Consider the following 27,423-nt stretch of genomic DNA (forward strand, 5'->3'; position numbering starts at 1 on the left):
GATCTGAGCCTTATTCATTCATCCATTGCCCTGTAATCGAGTCCACTGCGGATCTGGCACTGGGAACACAGTAGAGAACAAAGCAGACAGGATGGACCTGCCTGAGAGCCTGCAGCTGGTGAGAAAGACATGTGGGCAGGGCTAGACCCTGAACTGCAGAGGCTAAATCTAGGGCCATTTTTTCCTGTACTCCCCTGGCATGGAGAAGGCAGAAAGGGGGCGAGTGTCAGAATCAAATCACGACACTGAGGAAAACTTCAAGTCCCTTCACGTGACTTTCCTGGGCCTTTCAGGTCTCTGGAGAGGAAGGAGAGTGAGCTGTGAGGCCCTCCGCTTCTGCTCTAGTTCTGGCGCTGCCACCTTAGAGCTTCAGTTTCCTCGATTTTAAAGCGGGGATAATAATGCCAAGCGAGGGTTGGTTGTTCTGAAGACAGAGAGAGGCACCTAATGCAGCTTCTGGCACATTCCACAGCTGCCTTTTCTTTCTCCTTTAATAGGTCCCAAAGAGGCCTCCACCAGACCTGCTTCCTCTTTGATGATTCAGGGTCCAGGTCAACGCCGTCTAGTTATTTTTTTTCTCTATGGGGTTCTCTGCAGTCCTTCTTGACATAAAAGAAATGTCAAGCTGGGCCTGTGCCCCAAGTTTGTGTGGATGAGCTTCAGTTACCACCTTTACTGGTGTCTCATCAGATGTTTGCCAACTGAAACGTCCTTGAAGGCCCTAGGCTGGGTGCTGACCCCACTCCCATGCTGACTCTCCTCCGAGGTCCATGCGTCACATACCGTCACTGCCCAGTGACTCACAGGTCTCCTTGAGCTCTTGAGGACAGTGACCGTGTTTTCCTCTGTCCCTAGCCCCTAGCCCAGCCCCTGGCATAGAGCTTGATGACTGCTGAATACATGTTAAATACGGAGTAGGGAGAGGATGGCACCTACTAAACAGAGCTGGTTATCATGGTTGCTCACAGCAAGCCAAGCCTCTGGGTTCAGTCTTTTATAGACAGCTTAGGATCACAAAGAAACACCCTTCTCCCTTGCACTGACTGGCATCTCCAGTAGGGTTGCCACACACATGTACACACACACAAAGAAGGCGCTGAATTAAAATTGAATTTTTTCAGGAGTTCCCGTCGTGGCGCAGTGGTTAACGAATCCGACTAGGAACCGTGAGGTTGTGGGTTCGGTCCCTGCCCTTGCTCAGTGGGTTAACGATCCGGCGTTGCCGTGAGCTGTGGTGTGGGTTGCAGACGCGGCTCGGATCCCGAGTTGCTGTGGCTCTGGCGTAAGCCAGTGGCTACAGCTCCGATTCGACCCCTAGCCTGGGAACCTCCATATGCCTCGGGAGCGGCCCAAAGAAATAGCAAAGACCAAAAAAAAAAAAAAAAAATTGAATTTTTTCAAATGAACGACCAGTTACTTCTCAGTATGGTATGCCCTATTTGGGACATACTTATACTAAAAGATCATTCTTTACTGAACTTGGAATTTAACCAGGCACAATTGCTTTTTTTTTTTTTTTGCTCTTTAGGGCTGCACCTGTGACATATGGAAGTTTCCAGGCTAGGGGTCAAATTGGAGCTACAGCTGCCAGCCGCAGCCACAGCCACAGCCACAACAATAGCAACGCAGGATCCGAGCTGCATCTGTGACCTACGCCAGAGCTCATGGCCGCGCCGGATCCCCTACCCACTGAGAGAGGTTAGAGATCGAACCTCATGGACACTAGTCAGATTTGTTTCCGCTGCACCACAAGGGGACCTCCCCACATTTGTTTTTAATTTGTTCAGTCAGAAGCCCGAATTTCCAGTTTAAGCTGGTCCTTTCCAAAACTGCAGTGCGGATCAGCAGCACCAGGAATGAGGTGTGAGAGGGCCACTCCCAACTGGTTATCAGTGATCTTACCTGAAAGCCTCAACACATAATTTACAGACCTGGAACTGGAAGTCAGGGAGGTGAAGGATAGGAGAATTCAAATGAACAGTAAGACTAAAACCTCATGATTATTTGTGACATGTTAAGTAAAATGAAGTTTCCAAAAGTCACCCACATCTTAAGTCCTGGAACCTGGGAATCTGTCACTTTACCCTTCTGTGGCTAAAAGGACTTCGCAGATGTGATTAGATCAGGTTCTTGAGATGGGAGATTATCCCAGATTGTCTGGATGGGCCCAGTGTAGCCCTAAGGCTCCTCACCACTGAAAGTGGGAGGAGCAGAGTCAGGGGCAGAAAAGGAGATGAGGGAGGCAGAGGTCTGCCATGAAGCCTGAGGTCTCGGCTGCCCTTGCTGGCTGGCAGACTGAAAGGCACCATCAGCCAAGGACTGCAGGCACCGCCCCCAGAAGCTGAAAAAGCCAAGGAAATCTGAGCCTAAGAACTACAAGATGGTGAGTTGGTGTTGTTTTAAGGCACCACATTTGTGGTCATTTGTTATAGCAGCGATAAGAAACTGATACATGGAAACAGCAAGAAGAAATTCTCACATCATTTTTTTTCCAGATTGAAATATAACCACTTTAGAGACTCCCTCCTTAGCAAAGACAATTAATGGGAGCAAACATGATACCATGCGTATTCACTCCATGCTATTTCATTTTCTCCTACCATAGCTCTGTGATAACCTGGTCGTATCATTTCTACAAGTAGAGAGATTGGGGCTCAGAGAGGTTTTATAATTTCCTGAAACCCAAACAGCCAATGTGGCGGCTAAGTCAGATGGTGGTGTCCCCAGGCTGGGAGACACAGAGCAGGTGCAGTCTGGGCTAGGGTGGGAGGGGGGAGGCTGTGACGGTCCAGGCATCTCAACTAAGATGGCCATGTCCTTCCTGCCACAACCACTAGCTGACCTGCCTTCGAAATACACTTGCTGTGGCTGGTTTTCATTTTTTGGGTGGATGGGGAGGTGGGGGGGTGGGTGGGAGAGTGGGATGGGGGAGGAGAGTGGCTTGGTAAAGAGTTAATCTGTCTCCAGCTCTTCATTACGATTCTTGCTCTGATTCTGTTTGGGTTTGCTGTCTCTAGATGCCTCGAAGCAGAAAAAGAATAAGAATCCCTCACACCTGCGTGGCCCTTTTCAGCTTATGAAGTATCTCCATAGCTATCATTTCATCGGGGCTTCACAGCTGGTTGGGTAAAACGGGCAAATTTCCTTTTTCCTGTTTTACAGAGAGGAAAACTGAGGCTTCAGAAAGGATAAAGGGCTGCCAGCTCAGGGTCACACAGCTTGAAGCGGGTTCTTCTGACACTATCTGCTCACCTGGAACCTGGGAGAAGGGGCTACAGAGGAGACAGATGGGGAGACTGGGTATAAGGACGGGACCAGAATTTCTGGGTTAGCACAGCCAGGAGCCTTGGGAGAGACAGGAGGGAGGGAGAAAAAGCAGCCACTGATTGGGGGACCCCTGGTGTGCTAGTGGGCGCCCTGTCACAGTGCACTGGGCTAAACACAATCTGAGGGATTCCAGAGCCTGAGAGCAGAGAAGGAAGCCCCACAAATTCAGAAGTCTTAGGAAGCCTGCTCTGCTGGGGCCAGGAATGCGGGTCTTCCCTTGGGCTTCCTGCCTTCTGGGTCCGGTTTCACCCAGACCCTGCAGAGCAGAAGGCCCCTAAGGCAGCCAGGAGATCTATCCCTGAGCAACACACCCTCTCGGGCTCCTCCCCAGCCCCGCCCACTTGAGAGCAGGCTTGCAGGCTGGGATCTGATACTTTAAGAGCTGAAAACCTGGGCTGTCTCTCTGGCCCACATCAGGGAAGACCAGGCAATGTTCCAGAAAGAGTTTGAACTTAGGAATCAGACTGTGTTTGGATTCTTTTTTTTTTTTTCGTCTTTTTAGGGCCACACCTGCAGCACACGGAGGTTCCCAGGCTAGGGGTTGAATCAGAGCTGCAGCTGCTAGCCTCCTCCACAGCCACAGCAACGCCAGATCTGATCTGTGTCTGCAACCTATACCACAGCTCACAGCAATGCTGGATCCTTAACTCACTGAGCAAGGCCAGGGATCGAACTTGCATCCTCATGGATGCTAGTCAGATTCGTTTCCACTGATTCACGATGGGAACTCCTGTGTTTAGACCTTTGATCTGCCACTTAAGTGTCTGAGTGACTCTTAGCAGCCTTCTCAACCTTGATCAAGCGTGATCCAAGCCCAACTCAAAGGATTATTTGGGGAATTAAATGACATCATGTAAACCAAGTACCTCGCATGGCTCCTGGCACACAGTAGGTGCTCAATGATAATGACTATACAAATATGGATCATTATCAATGTTTCACTAAGGTTCATTAAACTGACATTGTAAACTTCTAAACCTAATTTCCAAGTGCAGCGTTCTGCCGCATAGAAAGAAGCCAAGGCTGGTCTGGTTCCTGAGTCAGTCGTGAATTCTGCAAGGGAATTGAAGCGTAGCTCTGACAGGGCTCGGCTCGCTGCCTCCCCACTGTAGGGAGCCCTGTTGGGTGCTAAGGTTCCATTCTTGGACCAGTGGGGCAATACCTCTTCCTGTGACTAAAATGGAAACAATTGCTAATTCATACCCTTGAAAAAATTGGCTGCAAAGCCCGCTTTATTGATAGAGCCATCGGACACAAACTTCATCCACATTCTGTTGGAGCTGGACTTCACATCCTCTGGTTTCTCGTAGCCACAAAAGTGGCCAATCAGAGCACTTTCTTCCGTGGGGCCGTCGCGGATTTCCAGGTAGTCGTATGCACAGCTGTCATGCCTTTCAATCTAAACGGAGAAACAGGGGCAACATGGAAGCCAGAGCTTTGGCCGTAAGGTTTTTGATTTTAAAAAGGGACCAAAACATCACACTCCAAAATCTAACCAAGAGGCAAAAGGCCCCAAGTATGTCCTGGGATTTTCCAAGCTGTTTCCTACTTGGGCAAAGTCAAGGGTGAACCAAGCTGCAAGGTGACTAAGGGAGGATGAGAGGGGAAGAAAGGTGCAAGACAACGCTCTGGGATCCCAGCCTAGACTATCACTTGGATCATTCCCCGACCTTCTCCAGCAGCCTTCAGAAAGGAGACAGATGCCATTTCAAAGCCTGCAGAAGTTTTGACACCAGATGTCCTGGCAAAATGCACCATGGGCTTGACATGGTCTCTTAGGTTCCTGTTTTCAACCAAAAAAACCTAAGTGCATCTTTATAGAGCAGCGTGTCTAGTGAAAGCTGATGTTTGCTTTCTCCTTGGAAAGACAGTCTGAGCAGCACTCACCTCAAAAGCTTGGAAGCTAAGCCCCACGTGAAACCCCTCCGAAACCGTAATCTTCCAAACACATTCCTTGGAAGGTCTGTAGTCATCCGGGTAGTTAGGAGATTGAATCTGACCGGCGTCTTTGTTAATGTCTCCCCCACAGGTAGCTTTAGAAAAAGAGCCAGGAGGAAGGGGGCCCCTGATCAGAGCTTACTAAGGAAGTTGGGCCGGCCACTTGCCACCACTAGGTGGCTCCACTTGCCAACATTTTTTTCATTTCCATCCAACCAAGACTGTGCCGCCAGAAAGGCATCATTTCATTCATTTGCACCTCCAAATTTTTCTCATATGAATAAAACAACCGTATAGAGCAGCGGTTCTCTACCTTTGCTGTGCATCAAAATCAACCTGGGAGCTATGGGCGCTGGGGCCACATCCCCAGAAGTTCTGATCAGGTACAACTGCGGGAGCTCCAAGCAGCAGTGACCTTTGAGACCCCACGGTAATTCTGACACAGAGGGTGGAGGGCCTCTGGTACACAGTGACACATGCACACACACACACACACACACACACACACACACACACACACCCAGGCTATTTCTTTTATGGCCTCTCCAAAATTACAATTTAAGCCCCTATGGGGCTTTAATAACTACATAGTTTTCCTTCAGGGGAGGGTGAGCATAGAGGTAACTCGTCAGAGAAACACAACATATGGAACAAAACGAAGCGGAATTGCCCTGGTGGCCACTGCCCAGAGCCCAGATCTATTGGTTCCCTCAACTCAACCACTGTGGTGGCCTCAGAGGCCCTTCCAAGAAATATAGATGGAAATTCCTTGACATCGTCCAATGTCCTCTTTTTCACAAATGAAACTCAGAGGCTCTGGATTCTTTGCTCAGGCTTGAGCCACTATTCAGAGAGTGTTTTCATTTCCACAGGGTTCCATACCACCCCCACCAACACCGCCCCCCCCCCCCAATACCACCGCTGCTGGACGAAAACGAGAATAAGGGTGGTGACAGGCAAATGACACCTGCCCGGAAGGGAGTCTAGCTGGCCTCTCAGCTTCCCCACCCTCATGGGTCCAGCAGCTGCCACACGTGCTGGGGTGGGAAAGGACACGGGCTGCAGGAGAAGGACTGAGGCATCTCGGGGAGCCCTGCGGGTAGCTTCTGTCATCATGAACAAACCTTCATACACCGCGAAGAAACCCTTGCCCAGGATGTTGCTGCTGCTTCGGAATTCCACCCAGAGCCGGCTGTCTGTGGAGATGAGGGGCTCCGGGATTTTGTCACCACAAAACCTACCTGGGAAGCAGAAAGAATGGTCAGGCTGCCAGCAGATGGCAAAGAGGGACTCTGTGCAGGTGGAGAGAGAGGGTTCAAGGTGAGCTGTCCTTGCAGCGGCAACTCATCCTGTAGCACATATGGGATCGAAAGCTGGGTTGGAAGCAGTTACCCACCTGTGTGCCTCCTTCAGGAGAGTTCCAGACGCCAATCATCGAAGGACCCAGGGTGTAGCCCAGGCACCCCCGCTCCTGCCAGTACAGCTTGTCAAGAAGCTGAGGGTGTGGTGGGACAGTGGCCTGAGAGTGATGAGTCCTTGTGGCATTTCTATGACATATCTACCCCTCTATTTGGGGGCCATGTCTCATGCCTTCCTCACTTCAGGGGAGGGCAGCCAGAGGACACGTGATGACAAAATCGGGTCTTCTTGGCTTTTGAATTCTACAAGCCTGGGAAAATACATCCCTGTAGTCTTAGAAAGATTCCTAGGATGGAGGAGTGAGGGGACTAGCAGGAGAGAGGACTGGAAACGGCACCATGGAACCTCTGCAAGGACCCTGTGCCCTGGGTGGAGAAGGATCCTAGAGACCCCCAGGAGGTGTAAGGAGCTGGGAGAAGCAGAGAGCTGTGCCTGCCCTGGGCAGTCCCTGGCAGGGCCTGGAGGGGCAACAAGACCCTGGATTCCCTCTGTCCCATTTGGGGGCAGAACAAGAGTGTCTAAATGGTTTCTTTCTTTCTTCCTTCCTTCCTTCCTTCCTTCCTTCCTTCCTTCCTTCCTTCCCTTCCTTCCCTTCCTTCCTTCCTTCCTTCCTTCCTTCCTTCCTTCCTTCCTTCCTTCCTTCCTTCCTTCCTTCTTTCTTTCTTTCTTTCTTTCTTTCTTTCTTTCTTTCTTTCTTTCTTTCTTTCTTTCTTTCTTTCTTTCTTTCTTTCTTTCTTTCCTTTTAGGGCCGTACCTACAGCATATGGAGGTTTCCAGGCTAGGGGTCCAATCAGAGCCACAGCAATGTGGGATCTGAGCTACGTCTGTGACCTACACCACAGCTCATGGCAACATGGGGTCCTTACCTCACTGAGCAAGGCCAAGGATTGAACCCGCTTTCTCATGGATACTAGTCAGATTCATAACCTCTGAGCCAGGATGGGAACTCCTATATTTCTTAAGACATCGGGCCAGGAGACAGGCATGCAGAGTTCTTTGGGCGAAGGAGGACATGATACAGCACTCCTGGGAGGGGATGGAAGTGACTTTCCTAGTGCTGGGGAGCCATAGCTTGTCTCCCATTGTGTGCTCTAGGGAGATGGGGACTTGTTATCCATCTGAACTGGTTGAGGGTGGAGACAAGGGGGAGCCATGGCAGCCACTTAGATGGACAGAGGACTGCAGCCCAGAGGGAGGTGAGGGTGTCCCAGCAAAGCCAGTTGGAATGGCAAAAATGGATGCCTCCCCAGCCACCACGCCCTGGCACAAAGTGTGCCCCCCACGCCCTGGCACAAAGTGTGCCCTCCACTGGCACCCTGGGGGGACAAAACACAAATTGACTGCAGTTACGTTCCCACTACCTGATGGAGAGGAGCTCATAATTGCCACTGAACTTGTGTTATTGAAAATACAAATAAGTGTGTATTTCTTAGACACATGAGTACATTGTATGATATCTGGACCCTTTACAAAGGACAAGTGGGGAGGCCAGGTCTTCCCAGAGCAGCGTCATCCTTAGTCATATCATTTCCAATGTCACAGAAGGATGGTAGCCGGGCAAGAACAGGGACGGGGGTGGGGTGGGAGTTGGGCTGAATCATACTGATCAGTTCACAACTCAGACCAGCCAAGGTCTATCTGGACAGGAAATCCAGGGTTCTGCCAAGCACTGACTGTGTGAGTCACTCAAAAATCCATTTAACACTGGGGGGACGTGGGGAGTGACTGTTTATGGGTTTGGATTTCCTGGGGGGATGGTTATACAACTCTGTGACTGGAGTTCCTGTCGTGGCTCAGTGGTTAACGAATCCGACTAGGAACCATGAGGTTGCGGGTTCGGTCCCTGGCCTTGCTCAGTGGGTTAAGGACCCAGTGTTGCCGTGAGCTGTGGTGTAGGGTGCAGATGCGGCACGGATCCAGCTTTGCTGTGGCTCTGGCATAGGCCGGCAGCTACAGCTCTGATTAGACTCCTAGCCTGGGAACCTCCATATACCGAGGGAGCAGGCCAAGAAATGGCAAAAAAAAAAAAAAAAAAAAAAAAAAAAAGGCAATACAATTCTGTGACTATACTAAAAACCACTGACTTACAGACTTGAAATGATGAGTTGTATGGTATGTGAATTTCATCTCCAGAACACTTGCTAAAGTCCACTTGACAGATATGCGGTGGGTACTCTACTGCGGCCGGCACTGTGTCAGCCACTAGAACAACGCTTGAAGCGAGAACTCGGCTTTGTCTTTCTGAGGAATGAGGGAGAGGGATTGGGGGAGGAATGAATGCCAGGACAGACGTTTCCTAGTGGCCAACTGTGGCAGGCAGACGTACTTTGGAGAGATTTGGGGATCGAGGCTGCTAATCTCCTTCTGCTTCCTTCCAATTCTGGCCACCTGAAGCCTTTTGGAGTGGGGGAGCTTAATATTAAGGGAGATGTGCTAAAACGGCTGCGAAGACTTTGGTAAGGAAACGTCCAGCAGAAGCCTACACACTCCCAGAAATGGTTCCTCGGGCATGGCCAATTAGTATCAATTAGTTCTTGGAAAACACTGTGTCAGCCTGGGGAAGGACTCTCACTAGTGAGGAGCCGGAGCCGCTGCGCAGCACTGAGACAATGCCGGTTCACAAAAGGAGCACTTTCTGAGCCAAACCAAGTTTCAAGTCCAAACTTCTTTTAAAACCCCAGCTGTCACAGCCGCTGGGGAGATTTCCAAAAGAGAGAGGGACTTCCACTGCCTTGCTGCCTCCGAAATGAACCACTCACCCCGGAGCCACAGGTCAGCCTACCACCTCTGCTCTGTACTCCAGAGGGAGAAGGCATTACAGGTGCAGGCGTGTTTTACTGACTTGGGGAGCGGGGGGGCTAGACTTGCTAGAATCAACTAACAAATTCCAAGCAACATCTCCCAAAATATCGCCTTGTAATTCTTAACTAGAACTCTCTGCCCTGCCCTGCCCCCCTCCCCCGCCCAATTTCTTGACTGATGTCTTCACATTCCCACCTTCACCATAATGGTTCTAATAAAAGCCCCCCTTGGAATTGGGGGCATCTACACAGGCACTGTCCTAAGCGCTTTACATGGATTATCTATTTGCCTCCCCACGACCCTCTGAATTAGGTGCTATTCTCAATCTCGCTTCGGAGAAAACTGAGGCTTGGAGAATTGGATTTGAGTTTCGCTCAAGATTGTAGATGAAAGTGAAATTTGGACATTGGCAGCCTGAGATCTTGACCTTCGACATCAGCCTCACCCTCTTCATCACTATCACCCTCACCGCCACTGCCATCCAAGGGAAATTCTCCTTTTACGGTGCACTTCTGAACACTGCACATTTTTGGATTAAGAGGCATCCAGTCTGCTCTCTGGGAATGTCCTCACCATTCCCACTTTCCAATTTGAAAACAGACACAGGAGTGAAGATCAAAGACGCAAAGCATGAAGCAAGCCAGTGGCAATGCCAGGCTTGGTGGTTGGACTCATGCTATCATTTCTGCTCACTTGGGAGGCAGCCCCTGCCCAGGGGGCCCCCAGTCGCAGGGCCACGCGACACTGATTGGCCAGCCTGGCTTTTCCTAGCTTCCCTCCCCACTTCAGGGAAAGGGCGGAAAAAAGGCTTTTGTGTGCATTGTGGTGGCACAGAATGCCCCAAAGACGGTTGTGCATACAAAAGTGCATTGTTAGCGTAATTCCTCTAGCAGAAATAAGGGAGGGGAATCCAATTAACGGGACAGTATTGCAGCTTACTGCATGAGTTCTGGATGCAGCCACCTTCCTCCCCTCTTTAGGTGCAATCTCTTTAGGTGACCCCTGAAGCTGAAAAACCAATCTGCTATCTTTAAGCAGCCGTGAAACGTTCTCAATCTACTTACATTTCCCCTTAATCACGATGTGAAAAGCCCGGGCCCCAAACGCCTTCTCCCGAGGCTGGAGAGAAATTGGACTAGAGAAAAGGTGTCAAATTCCTAAACTGAAATCTGGTTTTCGCCTTTGGAGGAGGAGTTTAATAAGGATATCAAGGAGAGGAAATGCAGATGAGGACACTACAAGTGGGCTCCGTGGGGAGTCATAAAGGGTTCATTCATAAAAAGTTATGTGTCCATTATGCCTGGATTTTCACACACTGCCCTGGGAAAATATGCAATGCACAGTTTTTCAGAGCAAGATGCATACTTTCACAATCCGCTCTAATCCGCTCTCCCTCCTGCCAAAGGGGCATTGACCTGCCTCCTCCCGGAAGATTTCATGGCACTGACCCCTCCCAGGGACCAGCTCGGCCCACACAATGCACTTGCTCCAAACACAAAAGTTCACTAACAACTGCATTTGGAAACATCAGAGCAGGCCAAATAGTTGGCAAAGGAGAACTCCTGCAAATGAAGAATGACGGTTACAGGCACTGGGCCATGCCTTGGCTGCAGCACACTCGGCACACACACACACACACACACACACACACACACACACACGCACGCACGCACGCACACATGCATGCACACACACACACTCACTCACTCACCATAAAACCATGTAAAATAGCAAAAACCCAAACCACCCCCAACAAAAAACCATCACGGACAACGATGAACAGCAAAAGCCCCAGCTAATCAAGGAAGGGGTGGTCAGCGTTTCCAGGATCTGTAGTGAGAAAATTCTTGTTTCAAGTTCAAGGAAAAGGAATGGCTGGAAATCCCACTGCCTGCGCCCATTTTCAGGAGCGTGCCTTGGCCCTCTCCAGGGAACTTTAGGAACAGAGCGCTTCCTCTTCCTAAGCCTTTCAAGCCTATCACATTCCCTGGGGGGTATGGGGTTGGCAGATTTAGCAAACGAAAATACAGGAAGCCCAGGTGAATTTCAATTTCAGATAAACAGTGAATCATGCATTTTATCTGGCAGTCTTATGGGGACTTCCTTCTAGATTCAGCCGTCCCCTCGCCCCCATCAGCAGGACATCTAAGTTCTGCCCTGATCTCAGCCACCAGCAGGCTGTGAGGCCTCAGTGAGCTCGTCTGCACTTGGGGAGTGTGGTTTTCTCATGAAGATGTGGAATGAAATGGCTCTAAGGTCCCCGCCAGGTTGAGGGGTCTGCGAGTCCATGGGAAACTCCTCCCCACACAGCTTCTTTTGTTAATGACCAAATAATATCTGAATGCATTCTTGTAAAAAAGCCAAATAATCCAGAAGTATACGAACCAAACCTTGAGGCTGCCCCCCACCTCCAAGCCTCCTTTCTCAGAGGTGACTGCCTTCTTTGGTTTGATAAGCACCCTTGCAGTTCCTCTTCTATGTAAGCAGGCTCATTCCCTAACCCACCTCCCTTGTGGGGATTCCAATTCAGAGGTCTCCCAGGAATTTGTACTCATAGTCATCTTCCCATCGAAATCAGCCAGGTTTGGGAACCTCTGCTATCAGGAAAGCAGCCTTCTGTCTTTTTTGCTGCATCCTGATCAGAACTACTGCGAAAGCCATGCCTCCCGCTGGCCCCAGCCCACACTGCATCTGCTCACACTGGATGCAGAAATCCAAATCAGACAGCTTCCACCCCGCCACTGGGTGGCATAACCCATTCGTTCTGCGGCGCCCATACTCCTGTCTGTGCTTGGTCTTGGCTTTCTTTCCAGGACTGCTCACTACCTGATCGGCCCTCCTAACAGCGGTAACCTGTTACCACTCAAAGCCTGCCCTGGCGGCTTTCGAGCCCCCGGGGACACAAATTCCTCTCTAGCTGTATCTCTAGGAAGTTAAGCTTCTGGCTCTCTGTGTGCCATTCCCAATGGTAGGTGACCTGGCTGAGACCCTATGGCCATTCAGAAGCTTAATATCTGCCAGGCCCCCTTGGGTCCAAGCCAGACCCTCTGTCCCATTTTCTTCAGACCTACTCCAGAACCTGACATCAAGTCAGGCTTGCTCTGGCAGTGAAACTCCCCAGTATAGCTCTCTCTTCTTTTCTGCCTCCATCTTTAGGCAGCTGTCCTAACAGCAGCTCACACTCAGGCCTGTCATCGGAAGCATAACAAGTGTGGTTTTTCTGCCCACGTGAAGATATGCCAGGGACAAAGTTCTCACTGAGAACTCAGACTGGTCCCACCCAGAAGCCCACCCTGAAGAGCACTCTAAAAATGAGGACAGGAGTTCTCGTTGTGGCTCAGTGGTTAACACACTGGACTAGCATCCACAAGGACGCAGGTTCGATCCCTGGCCTCACTCAGTGGGTTAAGGATCTGGTGTTGCCGTGAGCTGTTGTGTAGGTCACAGATGCAGCTTGGATCCTGCATTGTGGTGGCTCTGGCATAGGCCTGTGACTACAGCTCCGATTGGACCCCTAGCCTGGGAACCTCCATATGCCGCAGGTGCAGCCCTAAAAAGACAAAAAGACTCAAAATAAAATCGAGGACAACCCAGTCTCAGCGGACACCCTCCCATCTGGCTCCTTGTGACTATGCTTCTCTCTCCAGCTCCACCGTGGTTGACATTCCTGGGCCAAAGGAATCCCCACGTCCAGTGTCCTGACACTGATGTCGGTTCTCTGTATGGCGTTGATCTCCCCCGTCACCCTGAGAAAGCTCTCTTCTGGTGACCCATCCTGAGCAAACTGACCTTTCTCTTCATGCTCTCTGCCCGTGGCCTCTCACTCAAAAGTCCACCTGCCTTTTCATGGAAGAACTCGTGCACTGTTCATCTCCCCAAAAGAATACAGGCTCATCATAGAAAAATTACAAAATAGAGCTAAACCCATAACAATAATTTTTTTTTTTTGTCTTTTCTAGGGCCACTCTCACAGCATATGGAGGTTCCCAGGCTAGAGGTCTAATCGGAGCTTTTTTGCTGCTGGCCTACGCCAGAGCCACAGCATCCGGGATCCGAGTCGCGTCTGTGACCTACACCACAAGCTCACGGTAATGCCGGATCCTTAACCCACTGAGCAAGGCCAGGGATCGAACCTGCAATTTCATGGCAGAACAGAATAATTTTTCAAAAAATATTCCATCATCCTGAAACAACCACTCTGTGTTATGTAATTATACTTCTAGTTTTACTTACTATTTACAGTGTAGATCTCAAAATGGTTTTGCCCAGTCAAATCCAGCCTGCACAATGTTTTAAGTACATCGGGGGTTGTAATTTGAGTCAAGATATTTACTGTTCGGTTTTCCATGCTCCCTACTACTCCTTACTTATGGTACCAACACGGTCTCATTCATTTACACCTTGTCCCTAAAGGCATCTGGTTTTGGAATACCTGGGTAATATATACACAAGTGTATGTTTGTTAAAATGGTATCCTACCACATATCCTATTTTGCAACACCTTCTTGTGTCACAATGTACCATGAGCATCCTTCTGTAACAATATACAGTTGCCCCCCACGCCCCCGCAACTTTATAATGGCTGGATACTTTTCCATCGAAAAGATGTATTATAATTTATTCATCCAACCCCCTACTGTTGAATATTTAAATTGTTTTCAATGTTTCCTGCTTCAGTGAACATCCCTGTAGCGAGAGCTTGGTACACTTCCTTAATTAGTTCCCTAGGACAAATTCCGAGAAGTGGAACGGCTGGGTCAAAGAGTAGTCACAGTTTTAAAAGCTTTTAACATGTGTGGCCAAATGGAGTGTTTGGAGTTTTACAATGACACCGACCCTTGAGAGCTTCCTGTGACTGGCGGGATGGACCCTCCAAACATTAACAGCATCGCAGAGAACATCTGATCAACCCTCTCTTAAGGCTTTCTGAAGTCAACTCACCCAACAGGGGGGCTTTCCTCCAATAACCGTCCCGGACCTCCACATAGTCGTACCAGCACAGACGGCTTTTAAACAAATCCATGGATGTGAAGTTTAAGACGATCTGTAAAGAGGGACCGTAAAGTGAGTTTTGGCAGCAAAGCCGGAGGAGTTTTGAAGCTGCGTCTTGCATACCAGGGGTCTCACGTTACCCTTTAGCATACAGAGCTCTCAGACCACAGTAGGAGTGTCCTCTCGAAAACACAATTCACAGGAAACCTCATGACATTAAATAATAAACCTCAAACAGGATGGGGAGTAAACAGAGGAGATGGGTCCTTTGGTTCTGTCTGGGGAATAGCTAGAGCTTTTGAAGTCACTTGGTGGTTTACAAAAGGCAAGATGCATTAAAAAGACCGGCCAGGATGCCTTTAGATGGGGGATTTGAAAGGAGGTAAGGGGTCAATGAAGTTTAGAGATACACAAAGATCTTAAAACATCATCAATCATTCCTAAGGGTCTGGGGTGAGCCCGAGTGCATCCAGGCACCTCTGTGACCAATGTTCCCTTGGCCATGACCTCACTCTTTTGAGGTGTGGTGTGTCTAACGGCCTTCCCACAGTTAGTCCATTCACACATTCATTCATTCACTCCACTACTGTTAGCTGAACACCTACTGTGGGCCCATCTGTGTTGGCCAATCAAGATAGAAAGATGAGTAAGCAAGACAGAGTTTTCGCCTTTAGGGAGCACAGAGAATGAGGGAAGGGCAGATGTGCCAAGCCAGTAACACTCTAGTATAAATGCTAAAAAGAGAAGGATGGACAGAAAGGGCCTTCTGGCGTCCCAAGTAAGGACAACTAGATTCTGCCCAGGGATATTGGAGAAGGCTTCTTGGAGGAGGTGGCATTTAACTCAAGGGCAATAGGGGCCCAAGGGGCAGAGAAGGAGGCACGGACAGAATTTTGGTGAGAGGTACTGACCTGAGCAGGGCAAGGAGATGCTGGGGAACTGTACTGTGCATCCAGCAGAGGTCGCTGTGTGCGTGTCCGGAACGAGGGGGCAGAAGGAGGGAGGAAGAGGCACAAAGGCTGGGGAGATGGGGTTCAGAGGGACTGGGAAAGAGGGTTTTGGGTCTTCTGGACACCCTTGAGACCATTCCGTGGGCGCCCTGCCCACGAGCAGTGGAGGGGGCTGGGTGGCCTGTGGACTCAGCACACAAGCGCTGCACCCTGGGCCCAGACCAAAGTCAGGTTTACCCAAAGTCAGGTTTACCCTCTCCCTTTACCCCCAAGCCCCACCATGCACATTAAAGCCCCACTATGCATGGTGCCCGAGGTCTTGGCAGGCTCCAGCTCCCAGGGTGCTCCCTGCCCATGCTCAGGAGTCCTCGCCCATCAGCTCTCAGCCGTGGTCCTGCAGAAGCGTCCAGCCCCAGCCCCTGCACCCCAACTCTACGCCTTTGTCCATTCAGGAGGATCTTGCCTCAGTCAGTTCATCTTTTTCTAGCATCTCCACTCTCCTCCAACCACTGGCTACTTCATAGTCTTACAGCCCCAAGTCCCACCATCTCTAAGTAAACCCTTAGGCTGGAGGCTGTGGGTCAAAGTTCACAGTGCCCTCTTAGCCATATTGAAAGGACTTCTTTCTTTGTCCTCATTCTCTATGGCTCCTTTGCTTTGAACCTCTCCTGTCTGGTTTTCGCCACTCTGGTCTGTCCTCTGTTCATTGCTCTCTCCTGGGCTGCCTCCTTTCCTCCCTGCTCTCCATTAACTGTGAGGACACCCAGCAGAAAGCCTCATCCTACCAGCTTCCCTCTATGTAGGTGACACCCTTGCCCCAGTCCCGGAGGTGCCACACCTTGGGGTTAGCTCCGCCTCGTCTCTATTGTTCATCCCCATGCTGACAGACTTTCTTCCGTTAAGATGTCTGTGTCCCCACTCCAAGCCAGTCTCGCTGCCCCTTCATCAGCCCTGCTTGCATTGTTCCTGCTGAGATGATTCTGAAACTCCTCCCTGCCGTGCCCCGTCCATCCTTCGTACCAGGTTTTCTGGACCAATCCTGCACTTACAGCTCAGGTTTACCAGATGCCTCCTACACTCAGAAAACTTCAGTGGCTCCCTACACCTCCATTGCATAAATGAAACTCTGCTTACTTTCCAGAGCCTCCAGCACCCAGCCAATGGGACCTTATTTCAAGGTGCACCCCAATATATCATGGTACCCTCCAGCTCAGATCCGGGGTGCCTCCTTCCTCCCCGAGTCCTTCCCTGATTTCCCAGATGGATGTGGTCTTTCCCTCTTTGGAACTCCCTCCCACCCCTCCTCTTAGAGTGATTTCAGAGCAGGTGTTTTAGAGGCAGGCAGATCTGGATTTCTTCTCAGCTCTACCCTTACCAGCTCTGGAATCTTGGGGAAAATACTTGTCATCCTGGGCTTTTAGCCTCCTCATCGGTAAATCAACACGCACACCACTGGGTTGTTGAGGGGACAGCAGGGGAAACTGTATTTAGCCTGTGTATACCCTTGGCGTATGATAGATGCTCTATAAACGGAGATTTAAGAATCAAGCCACACTGAGTGTATACTCAATGCACCACAAATGGAACACACCGAGTGCTCTTTGCACAGCCTGTCTGTCTGGACGGTGCCCACCAGCTCCCTTGTTCGGGTCTCAGGACAAGGATCATGGTCCACAGAGCCCTGTAATCTCCTAAGAAATGAAGTCAGTGCCAGAAAATAACAAGCCAGCTCACCTCCTCTGTGTGTGTGTGTGTGTGTGTGCGTGCGCGCGCACGTGTATGTGTGCTGTCACTTGCTTTTGAATCTGCTTGTGGATTAGAGTTACTTCAGAAGTTAAAAAATACTGATGCCAGGAGTTCCCACTCTGGCTCAGTGGAAATGAATCCAACTAGTATCCATAAGGATGCAGGTTCGATCCCTGGCCTCGCTCAGCGGGTTAAGGGTCTGGTGTTGCTGTGAGCTGTGGTGTAGGTTGCGGAAGCAGCTCAGATCCTGCGTTGCTGTGGCTGTGGTGTAGGCTGGCAGCTGCAGCTCTGATTCAATCCCGAGCCTGGGAATTTCCATATGCCGAGGGCGCAGCTCTACAAAACAAAGAAAACAAACAAAAAACGGATGCCAAGCAAACGCCCCTCCTCCAATTAAATCCGCCACCCTAGAGGTGAAGGGAGGACCCCAACTAAATTCTAAGTCTCCTGAAGACAGGGCTTGAACCTTAGATGCCTTTGGCTCTCCCACTGCGCTGGAATTCAGGAGGAAGGGCTTAGTAATCCTTGCTGGCTGGTTGCAATATAATTTTTTAGCCTTTGCTTTTTAAAATTTCCAAAAGGAAATGTTATTATAACTTCCTTGGTAACACATTCATGATCCGAATGAACGGGTAATTATTCAGGCTAATTATTTAAGTATGTTAGTGAACCATAAAGACCACGGGGGGAAGAGGTGATGAACAAGAGGCGGGATGCACATCAATCAAGTTTGCTGATTACTAGCAACTCTGGGGAAAGCCAGGTGAAACCGAAGTTGAAATAACTGGTGCTGGAATTTCAATGATATATTCTCCCTGCCCCCCATCAGCAATAATGCTTAAGGCCTGGTGAATCTAATGCAGTTCAAACACAGCCTCTGCTATTCAGGGCAATTCAACCATCTGGGGATTACCAGATCCCTGCCTCTTCCTTTGCCTTCCTGCCTCCCTCCCATGATGTCTCCTGCCAGCATAGGGACGGCGCATCTGCCCCAGGCAGACAGGTCTGGAATCTCTCAGGCTCAAGATGACAACCACACTGTCATAAATGCTTAGAGCCAGAGAAAGGACGTGTGCGTGTGGGCATTGTGTGTGTGCATGGGTGTATGTGTGCATGTGAGTGTGCCCGTGTGTATGAATGCATGTTCAAGTGTCTACTGGCCTGTCCCCTTTGTAGAATAATACAGGATGATGGCTAAGCCTGGGGTCAAGGATGCACCCTGCCGAAGAGTCAAATTGCCTGGAGTCAAGTCCCAACTCTGCAACAAACTGAGCAGCCTTAGCAAGTCCATTTCCCTACCTATAAAGTGATAATGGACTTCGGTAATGGACCTGTCACATGAGGTCGTTGTGAGGATTAAATGAGAGACTCCACACAACATGCTGAGAATAGTGCCCAGCCTGTAGAAAATGTTCACGAGGGTTCCTAGCCATTACTTCTTTCTAGTTATCATAATATGTTTTAGTTAACATCTAAGTGGACATTTTTTAAATGTGATAAATTAGGAGTATTTGAAGATTGGCTACAGGTACCTGAAAATCTAACTTCCCCCATAGCACCCCCACCTAGAAGTTTTTCATTCAGCTGCTCATCCATCCACACATCCATTCAACAAATACTTATTGTGTGACTCTGTGTCAGGGGCTGCGTTGGGTGCTGGGGGGTGAACTACATCTGCACTCAATGCGTTTAGGGTTTGGGGGTGGGGAGGGCAGCCAAATAAGCCAGCAGTCATGATACTGTGAGACGAGCCATGAGAGGGATGACTATAGGGAGCTAGACCCACAGGGCAGAGAGGACATTTCAAGGGTAGCAGCATTGGAGCTCCCGTCGTGGCTCAGTGGTTAACGAATCCCACTAGGAAGCATGAGGTTGCTGGTTCGATCCCTGGCCTTGCTCAGTGGGTTAAGGATCCAGTGTTGCCATAAGCTGGGGTGTAGGTCACAGATGCGGCTCGGATCCCGCGTTGCTGTGGCTGTGGTGTAGGCTGGCGGCTACAGCTCCGATTTGACCCCTAGCCTGGGAACCTCCATATGCCGTGGGAGCATCCCTAGAAAAGGCAAAAAGAAAAAAAAAAATCGTATCTAGCTTGAGACAACTTGAAGAACGCTGTTGGAGTTTGCAAAAAGGTGTAGAGACAAAAATCAAGCTTCGAGGCTCGGAAGTCCCAGTTCCCAGTTCTATGTCTTCCTGCGAATGCAGGCAATTTTTAAAGATGTCTGAGCCTCAGATTCCCTGTTCATATAATGGATATAAGGGGATGCACCCTGCAGAAGGGTCAAGAATATACTATCCTTGGACCAGGAAAGAGAGCCCCCAGCCCTGGGGGCTCAGCATTAGAGGGTCATGGAATCTTCAGAACCAAAGGAAGGTGCCCACCCAGAGTTTTCCCAGCTCCTAGACTGCACCTCTAGCCCGGAACTCTGGAATTCCCTGAAGCCACTTCCAGAGGGTGCCAGGACCTCTATCCTGGGTCCATCCTCCTGAGATGAGGGATGGCACATCTGGCCAGTGGACCTTCACTAGAGCGGGAGCTGGGGAACAGCTGCTGGAGTTCAGGGAACAGGGGAACAGGTAGGAGTGGAGGGTGCTTGGGACCATGGGCTGGGGTGTCACCCTGGGTGCTTCTAGATGGAACTGGGGCTGAGATGGGAAGGAGGGTGAGCACCAGTTGGGGCGAGTTCTCCCCAGCACTCTGAGGTGTCAAGAAATTCTAAAATGGATCCTTGCCTTCCTTGCATCCTGATGGTGTATTTATCAAGGAAGGAGGGTAGAGCCTACTTTGTTTTACAAACCGTGAACTTGACTGAAAACTCCTGCAGACATTTAGTACAGGGGCCTCCATCCGTGTGGGGGAGACTGGTGGAAAAGTCCCGAAATAATGAATGTTAAGCAAGTTTGCACAGTGTGACTAGCACATAGTGGGTGCTCACAGCAGCTGTTATCCTGCTGTTAGTAATAATACTAATTCCTCACACCTCACTCAACTCAAAGAACACGTTGTCATTTCCTGAGGGGGTTTCACACCTACCTTTTCCCCTGGAGTGACCGATATCCTCCAGACGCAGTGGGAATAAGAGGGGTAGCCATTTGGAAAACCAGGCGCAGAGAAGTTTCCCGTTGTGTCCTGCAGGGTCTCCCCACACGCTGCACAAGCAAAACGACAAGTGTGATTCAGGCACTTGCACACACCTGCCACCCAAGCGGCTCCCTGGGCAGGATTGATGAGCCGTTTGCTCCCTCACCAGCCAAAGCCCTCAGAACACCTTGGCAAATAGCATGTCAAGAAGACTGCCATTTTTCTGGCTCATAAAAGCAAAAATCAGGTCTGGGGACCAAAAAGGGATACCTCGGGGGTTTCTTCTGAGGCACTCAGGATTGCACCCAGCCTAGAGCTGGGTTTGAATTTCAGCTTTCCAGCTGGCTGTGTGGTGGTGGGCAAGGTCCCAGTTTTGCTGGGCCTTGATTTTCTTATCTGTGAAATGGGTAGGACTGACCTAGAGGGTTAATGAAATCGTCTGCTGTTAAAAAGATTGGATCAGGGCAGCTTGGCTCCTACAAGCAGACATCTGTGGCAGAGAGAATGCAAAAGTGCAAGCAGGTGAAGCCAAAAGAAAAACACTTTGAGACATATGTCAGCGGTTAGTCTGAATCTTGTCTCTTCTTTTTCTGCTCCCCACCTCTGAAAGAGCTACGGAACAGTCAAGAAAACAGAGGGAACTGCCCAGAGGCACGGGAAGCTGGAAAATTCTACGGCAGGCTTGAATGTGTGTGGGCTGCCTGGAGTCTAGAACCTAGTCCTTCTCTCTGTGAAAAATATTCCCCCTGATTTGTCCTCCCAAAAAAGAGGAAACTGTATGACTTAGCTTGGAAGCTTCTGGTTTCGCATCCCCTCACCTCGAGGGATCAGACCCCAAAGACAGGGACATTCATTTGCAGAGGGGCCTTCCTCTCACGCATCCTTGCACCTCGGTTCCTACATGCGATTCAGCCTCTGCGCTGAACCTTCTTTCAACCACGCTCGATCTGCAGTCACCACTTGAAACTACTTGAAGATGCCGTTTTGGGAGCTGCAGGAAGGGAGAGCTGGAGGACGGCCCATCATCAGCCTCAGGAAATCCTGCATATCAGGGCTTTGAGATCATGTTACCCAACAACTGCCAGGCATCACGAGGATTATGCCCAGCAGTCGACACCCCCCGAGGGTTCATGGAAATTATTTTAGAATAATCATCAACATTCTGCAAGAACCGATACATTACTGCAGGGCTCCACGGTATTTACCAGCTGCCTCCAATTCTTTTGGGAAGAAAGAGGCATATACATTATAACTAAATAAATACTATAGCATTTCCCAGGGACTGCTCTAGGGTTTCTCTCAATTCAGCAAGGTTATATGATATGTGTGGCCTGTATTTCAGCTCTAGCATGCCCCCAGATGACTAAGAGCTGGGTGGACATATTTCTTAGAGTTTCATGATGGAGCAGTCCCACACGGTCCTTTGCATACGAGCTGGGGCAGCCACAGGCCTTTTCTGCTCAGGTTCAGGACACAGAGGGTCTGGGGTGTGGGGCGGGTGAGGGGAGGTTGGCAGTCTTCCCAGAACAGCAGCCTGGGAGGGAAGCAGCACCAGCCCTGCCATCCCTTAGGGGGCGGAACATGGCCATGGCATTGAGAGGGAGTGTGTCCTGTCCGCAGCGTGGTTAAAAAAAAAAAAGTGAAAGTTCAATTTTCTAAGATGGCCCTTTATTTCAAATAGTCTGTTGCATGATCAAACCATGTGTCTGGTCGGGGAGTTTGGCAAAGACTATTAGATTACTGGACCCGTTGGTAATGGAATTTCCTTCTTCCTTCCCCAACCACTGGATTGCCTTCTCTCCCACCACTGGTAAAAGCTTGGCTGCTGTACATGAGTGCTTTGCACCGAGGCTCAGGAGCTTAAAGGGGCCAACGTGTGCTCCCTCCAGGGCGGCAGGGGTTGTGATGATGCTGAAGCCAAGGAGACGGGAGCAGAGAAGGCAAACTCAAGGGGAAGGGGCTTCTCAACTGTCAGAGAGGCAGACATCTGCTCGGATCCAGTGTACTGTCTGGTGTCCAATGGCAGAATATTGGCCACTGACCAGCACCCTGGACGGCCAAGAAAGCCCAAGACCATAGCCATGACCTCATTTACAGCACCGAGATGCCCCCGGCCTTCCGGTGTTTGGGAAGCTGGCTTCTACCTTCCTCCAAACCTTCTCCTTCACCCTTTGCTTGTCTGCAAAATGCTTGGTTCTTGTTTTTGCCAAACCCACATGCCCTACTCCGGTTGAAAGGAGAGCACTTTTACCATGATGGGAGGCAGACCACAGTGCCCTGCTGTCCACTGCTGCTCTGCTGTGCCTTCTTCCTCCTCTGAACATCAGGGCTTTGCCAGAACATCCCCAAGCTTCCCGCAAGTTATGCTGTGGCCTCAAAGACCTATTACTTGCTTCACTACTTGCAATCCCTCCACTATTTGGACTTTCTGCCTTGTCTAGCGCCTCCTAAAAGGAGCACACTGGGAATTATAGCTGCCAAGGACTCTTCACATCCCCCAAGTTGTCTTCCCAGCACCGGAGCTGTTTGCAAGTGGCAGTCGAGTTGTCGCGATGGGCACTAGGGAGGCCTTGGAAGCCCTGTGTTCCATTCACAGTTACCTGGGCATTTGTACAGCTTCCTGGCTTGGGCTATGTCTCCCTGGCTGAGCCGCACGCGCTGGCCAATGGTTGGCCTGACGCCATTGTCATCTCGACGGGGGAGGATGGTGTCTAAGAAAACCCCTCTACAGGAAGAAGAGAGAGAGAAAGGAGAACGAAAAGTCAAGGCTGTCAGGCCACCCGGGCGGGGACTGAGTCTTCATTTCTTCATTTCCTGTCAACATTCCTACCCCCTGGCCTGCTCGACCCAGGCTGGCATGACTGAAGAGGCTGCCTTCCCTCAGGCTGGCATGTTAGCGTTCCATCGCATTGGCTGCCTGCTCACTTTCCAGTGGGAAAACGACTCTGCCAAGTTTAAAAATATGCCCTAGCCCCATGGCCCTGAGTACCGAGCATTTCCACAAAGCCCCTGACAGGTCCACTGCCCAAATGCAGGGAGCAGTGTTCAGAGAGGCGACCACGCGAGTGGCGCCCTCTGGAGGTGTGCAGCGGGCAGCATGGAACATGGCAAAGTCTTGGAGAGGCTCCAGAGAGAGCTTGGGAACCAGTACAGTGTGAGATTCTCAGGGGCCGGTCAGCAAGTGCTGGTTGATGAGCTGGTGAATAAAGGAGTTCAGAGTGTGGGGGGGAGGCGCTTGCTGGCAAGAGAGAAAATCAGATGGAAAATGAGATGAATGCAAAGAACAGGAGGTAGCCAGGAAAGCTCTGGCCCCAGAGGTTTCTATGTAACGCCTCACTCTGCCACCTGGCTGAGCTTGGACCAGTCCCTTTCCTCTCTGAGCCTCAGTTCACCCCTCGGAACGAAAAGACCTTGGCCTAGATGGTCGTGGGAGCCCCTTCTAACTTCACATCTTATTCTGTATCGATGTGAGTGTGAACTCTAAAATGAGCAAAGCAGACAAATGTTCACCAGGATGCCTGGCTGAGGACCGGCCCTATTCACACCTTAATGTTGTAGGTGTGGGGTACCCCCTGCCCCCCTGCCCGAGCCTCCCACTCTGCTCCCAGATTCCCAGGGCTGGGACCTCCCCTGGAGGGGAGGGCCTTCCCTTGAAGGGATACCTTCTCTGGTTACCACTCTATTCCTTTCTGTCCCTTCTTAACCACGTTTCTGGAAAGACTACCTCCATTCCCTGTCTGCTGCCTACCTCTCCTTCACTCTTCGATCCAGCTGCAACCCGATCACATCAGCAGTGGTCACCAGTCCCCGCCAACTGGCAGGTGGCACGTGCCCTTGTCAACCTCACCTGCCCTCTCTGCGGCACTGCCGCCTCTGCCCACCCCCACCCCCCCGGCCACTTGGCCTCCCTTCTCCCTGGTTCCCAAGGCACTGCTCTCTCTGGGCAGTAAGTTGGGATCCGCTTCTTCTGCTTTCCGGGAGTGCCGTCCCTTGGGTCTGTGCCCTCTCCCTCTTCTCTCCTGCTCCACCTGCTCCTTTGGGTTTTAACCAACACCTAGAGGCTGACAGCTAATTCGGATTCTGGCCCTAGAACCTTCTGCTAAGACAGATGTCTAGTGACTCCTCTACTGTGCTATCCTGCAGAGCTCTTAAAACCAACTCATCCAAAACCTAACACGTTCCATTCTCCTGCTCCTTCCATGAACCTGCCTCCTGAGACTGAATCCGAAGGTGCCCTTGGCTCTGTCCATTCCCTTCCGGTCCTTTTTTCTTTTCTTTTTCAACGTCTGCACGCACAGCATATGGAAGTTCCTGGGCCAGGGACTGAATCCGAGCCGCAGCTGTGACCTATGTTTGATCCCTCAACCCACTGCGTTGGGCCCGGGATCAAACCCGCACCTCTGCAGCGACCCAAGCTGAGGCAGGCAGATTCTTAACCCACTGCACCACAGCAGAACTCCGTCTCTCCCACTCCTTTGCCAAAGCAGGAGATCAGGTCCACAGCACCATCCATACAGCCTTTGAATCCATGCCCTCCTCATTCCAGACCATTGCCTTAGCCATCTGTGTCCCGGTCCTGAACTCTTTCCAGTAGCTTCTCCACTGGCCTCCCTGCTGTAGATGCAGCTGCCTCTGCTCCTCGTGTTATGCTGCAATGCGATCATCCTGAAATGCAAGAGGCATGTGCCCACTCCTCTTAGAAGCCTTCACTGGCTTTTCATCAGCACCTCGATCTCCAGGCCTGTGGCTTGAGGCTTCTGCCTTCCTCTCCTGATGCCTCCACCGCACTCATTATCAGAAGCAACCTCATACTCCTGTCAGCACCCAACATGCCCTTCAATAAGGGTCCTCTGCCAGGGCTGCCCTCCTCCCATCTTCTTGACAAGCAGCAAACTCCTGTTCATTCTCTAAAACCCCATCAGATGGTTTTCCCTCTTTAAAGTCTTCACTGAGCCCTTTCTCTTTCTTTTCCTTGTGGCTTTTTTTTTTTAAAAGAGACTTTGTTTTTTAAATTTTTATTTATTTATTCATTTTTTGTCTTTTCAGGGCCGCACCCACGGCATATAGAGGTTCCCAAGCTGGGGATCAACTCGGAGCTGTGGCTGCAGCAACATAGGATCGGAGCCACGTCTGTGACCTACACATCTCACGGCAAGGCCAGATCCTTAACCCACTGAGCGAGGCCAGGGATCCAACCCACGTCCTCATGGATACTAGTTGGGTTCATTACCGCTGAGCCGCTAGGGGATCTCCCTTCCCTGAGTCCTTTCTATTCCCTCTTCTGGGTCTTATTTGTCTAGCTTCTACTTATTGTACTGTTTTTTTTTTTTTTCCTTTCTTTCTTTTTGGTGTTATGGTAATTGTCTTCTCTGCTAAACACTAAGTTCATCCAGCAGAAAGTCTGGGTCCTTCATTTCTGCCCTTAGGGACTGGAACATAGCAGACCTCAAGAAATGCTTCTTGAATTAACTTACACAGTCAAGATGGGACACAGGCATCAAAAGATTTTGCAAAATAGCTGTTGTTATTTTTATTTTATTTTATTTTTTTGCTTTCTTTTCTTTTCTTTTCTTTTCTTTTCTTTTCTTTTCTTTTTTTAGGGCCGCACCTGCAGCATATGGAGGTTCCCAGGCTGGGGTTGAATCGGAGCTGTTGCTGCCAGCCTACGCCAGAGCCACAGCAACACAGGCTCCGAGCTGCATCTGCGACCTACACCCCGGCTCACAACAACTCCGGATCCTTAACCCACTGAGCAAGACCAGGGATGGAACCTGCATCCTCACAGATGCTAGTCAGATTCGTTAACCACTGAGCCACTACGGGAACTCCGCAAAATAGCTATTTATACTAAAAAGGAAGTGCAAAAATGCTTGGTATCTAGCTATTAGCTGGTCTCCACTTTCTCTTTTCTGTCTCTCTTTCCAACATTTCCTTCTCCCTAAGTTCTGCACTACCTTGGAAAATAGACATTATCCTCATTTCTCCATTTTTGTGTTTGTATATACTCTTTTGCTAAGTCAGATTTCAGGCTCACTTTCTTTCCAACATTGGCACATGGGAACCTGGATCATGTGCCAATGACCTCTTCATCACTGCTCTCCCCAGCCTTTTCATCGCTGCTCATCCCTGCCTGTGCCTCACTAGTTCCTGCTGCCTCATCTCTGGGTCCTTTAGAGAAACTAAAGGTGGAGTCTTTGTTCTCCCTCACTGACCTCACCCAGTTTGAAACTACTAGTGAGAAACTCTACAAGCAGCTCTAAATCCAATCACCTATGAACTCAAAAATGGGTATTTCTGCCCTAACATAAAATGTGTTTGCTTGTAATTGTTTTTTTTTTTTATTCCCCTGGAGAAAGACCCTGTGCTGCACAAAATGTGAGGCTCCGTGCAAGCTCTTGGCAACTCAGGCGAACTGACCCTGCAGAAGACTATGCAGTGTCGGTGACAGGGCCAGCAGCCTGCTGTGCAGAGAGCGTGTACGCACACTTGCTGGTGTTCACAGGACCCTGGCTGGACCCTTTAAATGCATCATTTCATTTAATCCTCAGAACACCCTAGGAAGCAGGTGCCATTGTTACGAGGGTTCCTTGCTATAGGTGAGAAAACCAAGCCTGCAGGGCTAAAGGACTCACCCCGAGTACAAAGCTAGGGATGGGGAGCTGGCATTGGGACTGAACGCAAGCAGGCCTGGAGCCTGCCTCCTGGCATCTTGCTCCCTCCAGCCAGTGTTTCCCACCACCCAAGAAATGGGTCTTAATGCACGTTAGATACACACTAGAGTTTGGAAGATTGGAGACTTTAAAAACCAAAGCGGCAGGAACAACCTGGGCTCACACTCAGCTGGCTCTATGGGCTGAGACCCCCTCCCTGACACGTCCCCAAGCCGTCAGCACAGCGGTGGGCTCTGGAAGATGTTTACTGTGAGAGACGTCCCTGTGTAAACTGCTGCAATTACAACCCCCCTTTTATGTAGGGCAACTCTTAGCATTGACATTCTGCTAAACTAAGAAAAGGTTTGGCAGATGCCCTTAAGGAATAAAACTGTCAGCCCTGAGTTCTCCAAACAAAGAAGCCCCTGGACCAGAGAACTATCGCCTCATCTCCTGGACTCTTGCCCAACAAAGCCTCCAAAGACACCATTCCCCACAGCCTGGGTCCAACTCAGGGGAG

General features: G+C 50.2%; 1 protein-coding gene across 3 annotated transcripts in view; it reads right to left on the minus strand.

Moving 5' to 3' along the window:
- Positions 1–27,423, minus strand: part of TLL2 (tolloid like 2) — a 149,634-nt gene that overhangs the window by 22,745 nt on the left and 99,466 nt on the right. For all 3 annotated transcript variants that reach the window (XR_014826665.1, XM_001928475.5, XM_021074297.2), the window contains exons 8-13: positions 22,854–22,978; positions 20,206–20,321; positions 14,428–14,530; positions 6,390–6,506; positions 5,215–5,360; positions 4,531–4,726 (exon numbers count right to left, since the gene is read on the minus strand). Coding sequence is in view for 2 of the 3 variants with exons in the window: in XM_001928475.5 (XP_001928510.2) it covers positions 4,531–4,726; positions 5,215–5,360; positions 6,390–6,506; positions 14,428–14,530; positions 20,206–20,321; positions 22,854–22,978 (803 nt within the window). In the remaining variant the exon portion in view is untranslated. The remainder of the gene's footprint in view (positions 1–4,530; positions 4,727–5,214; positions 5,361–6,389; positions 6,507–14,427; positions 14,531–20,205; positions 20,322–22,853; positions 22,979–27,423) is intronic.

This window comes from Sus scrofa, chromosome 14 (genome assembly GCF_054392235.1).
Source record: "Sus scrofa isolate SSC_HxYL_T2T_F1_AM1 chromosome 14, Sscrofa_HxYL_maternal_Yorkshire_Landrace_v2.0, whole genome shotgun sequence".
Taxonomy (NCBI): domain Eukaryota; kingdom Metazoa; phylum Chordata; class Mammalia; order Artiodactyla; family Suidae; genus Sus; species Sus scrofa.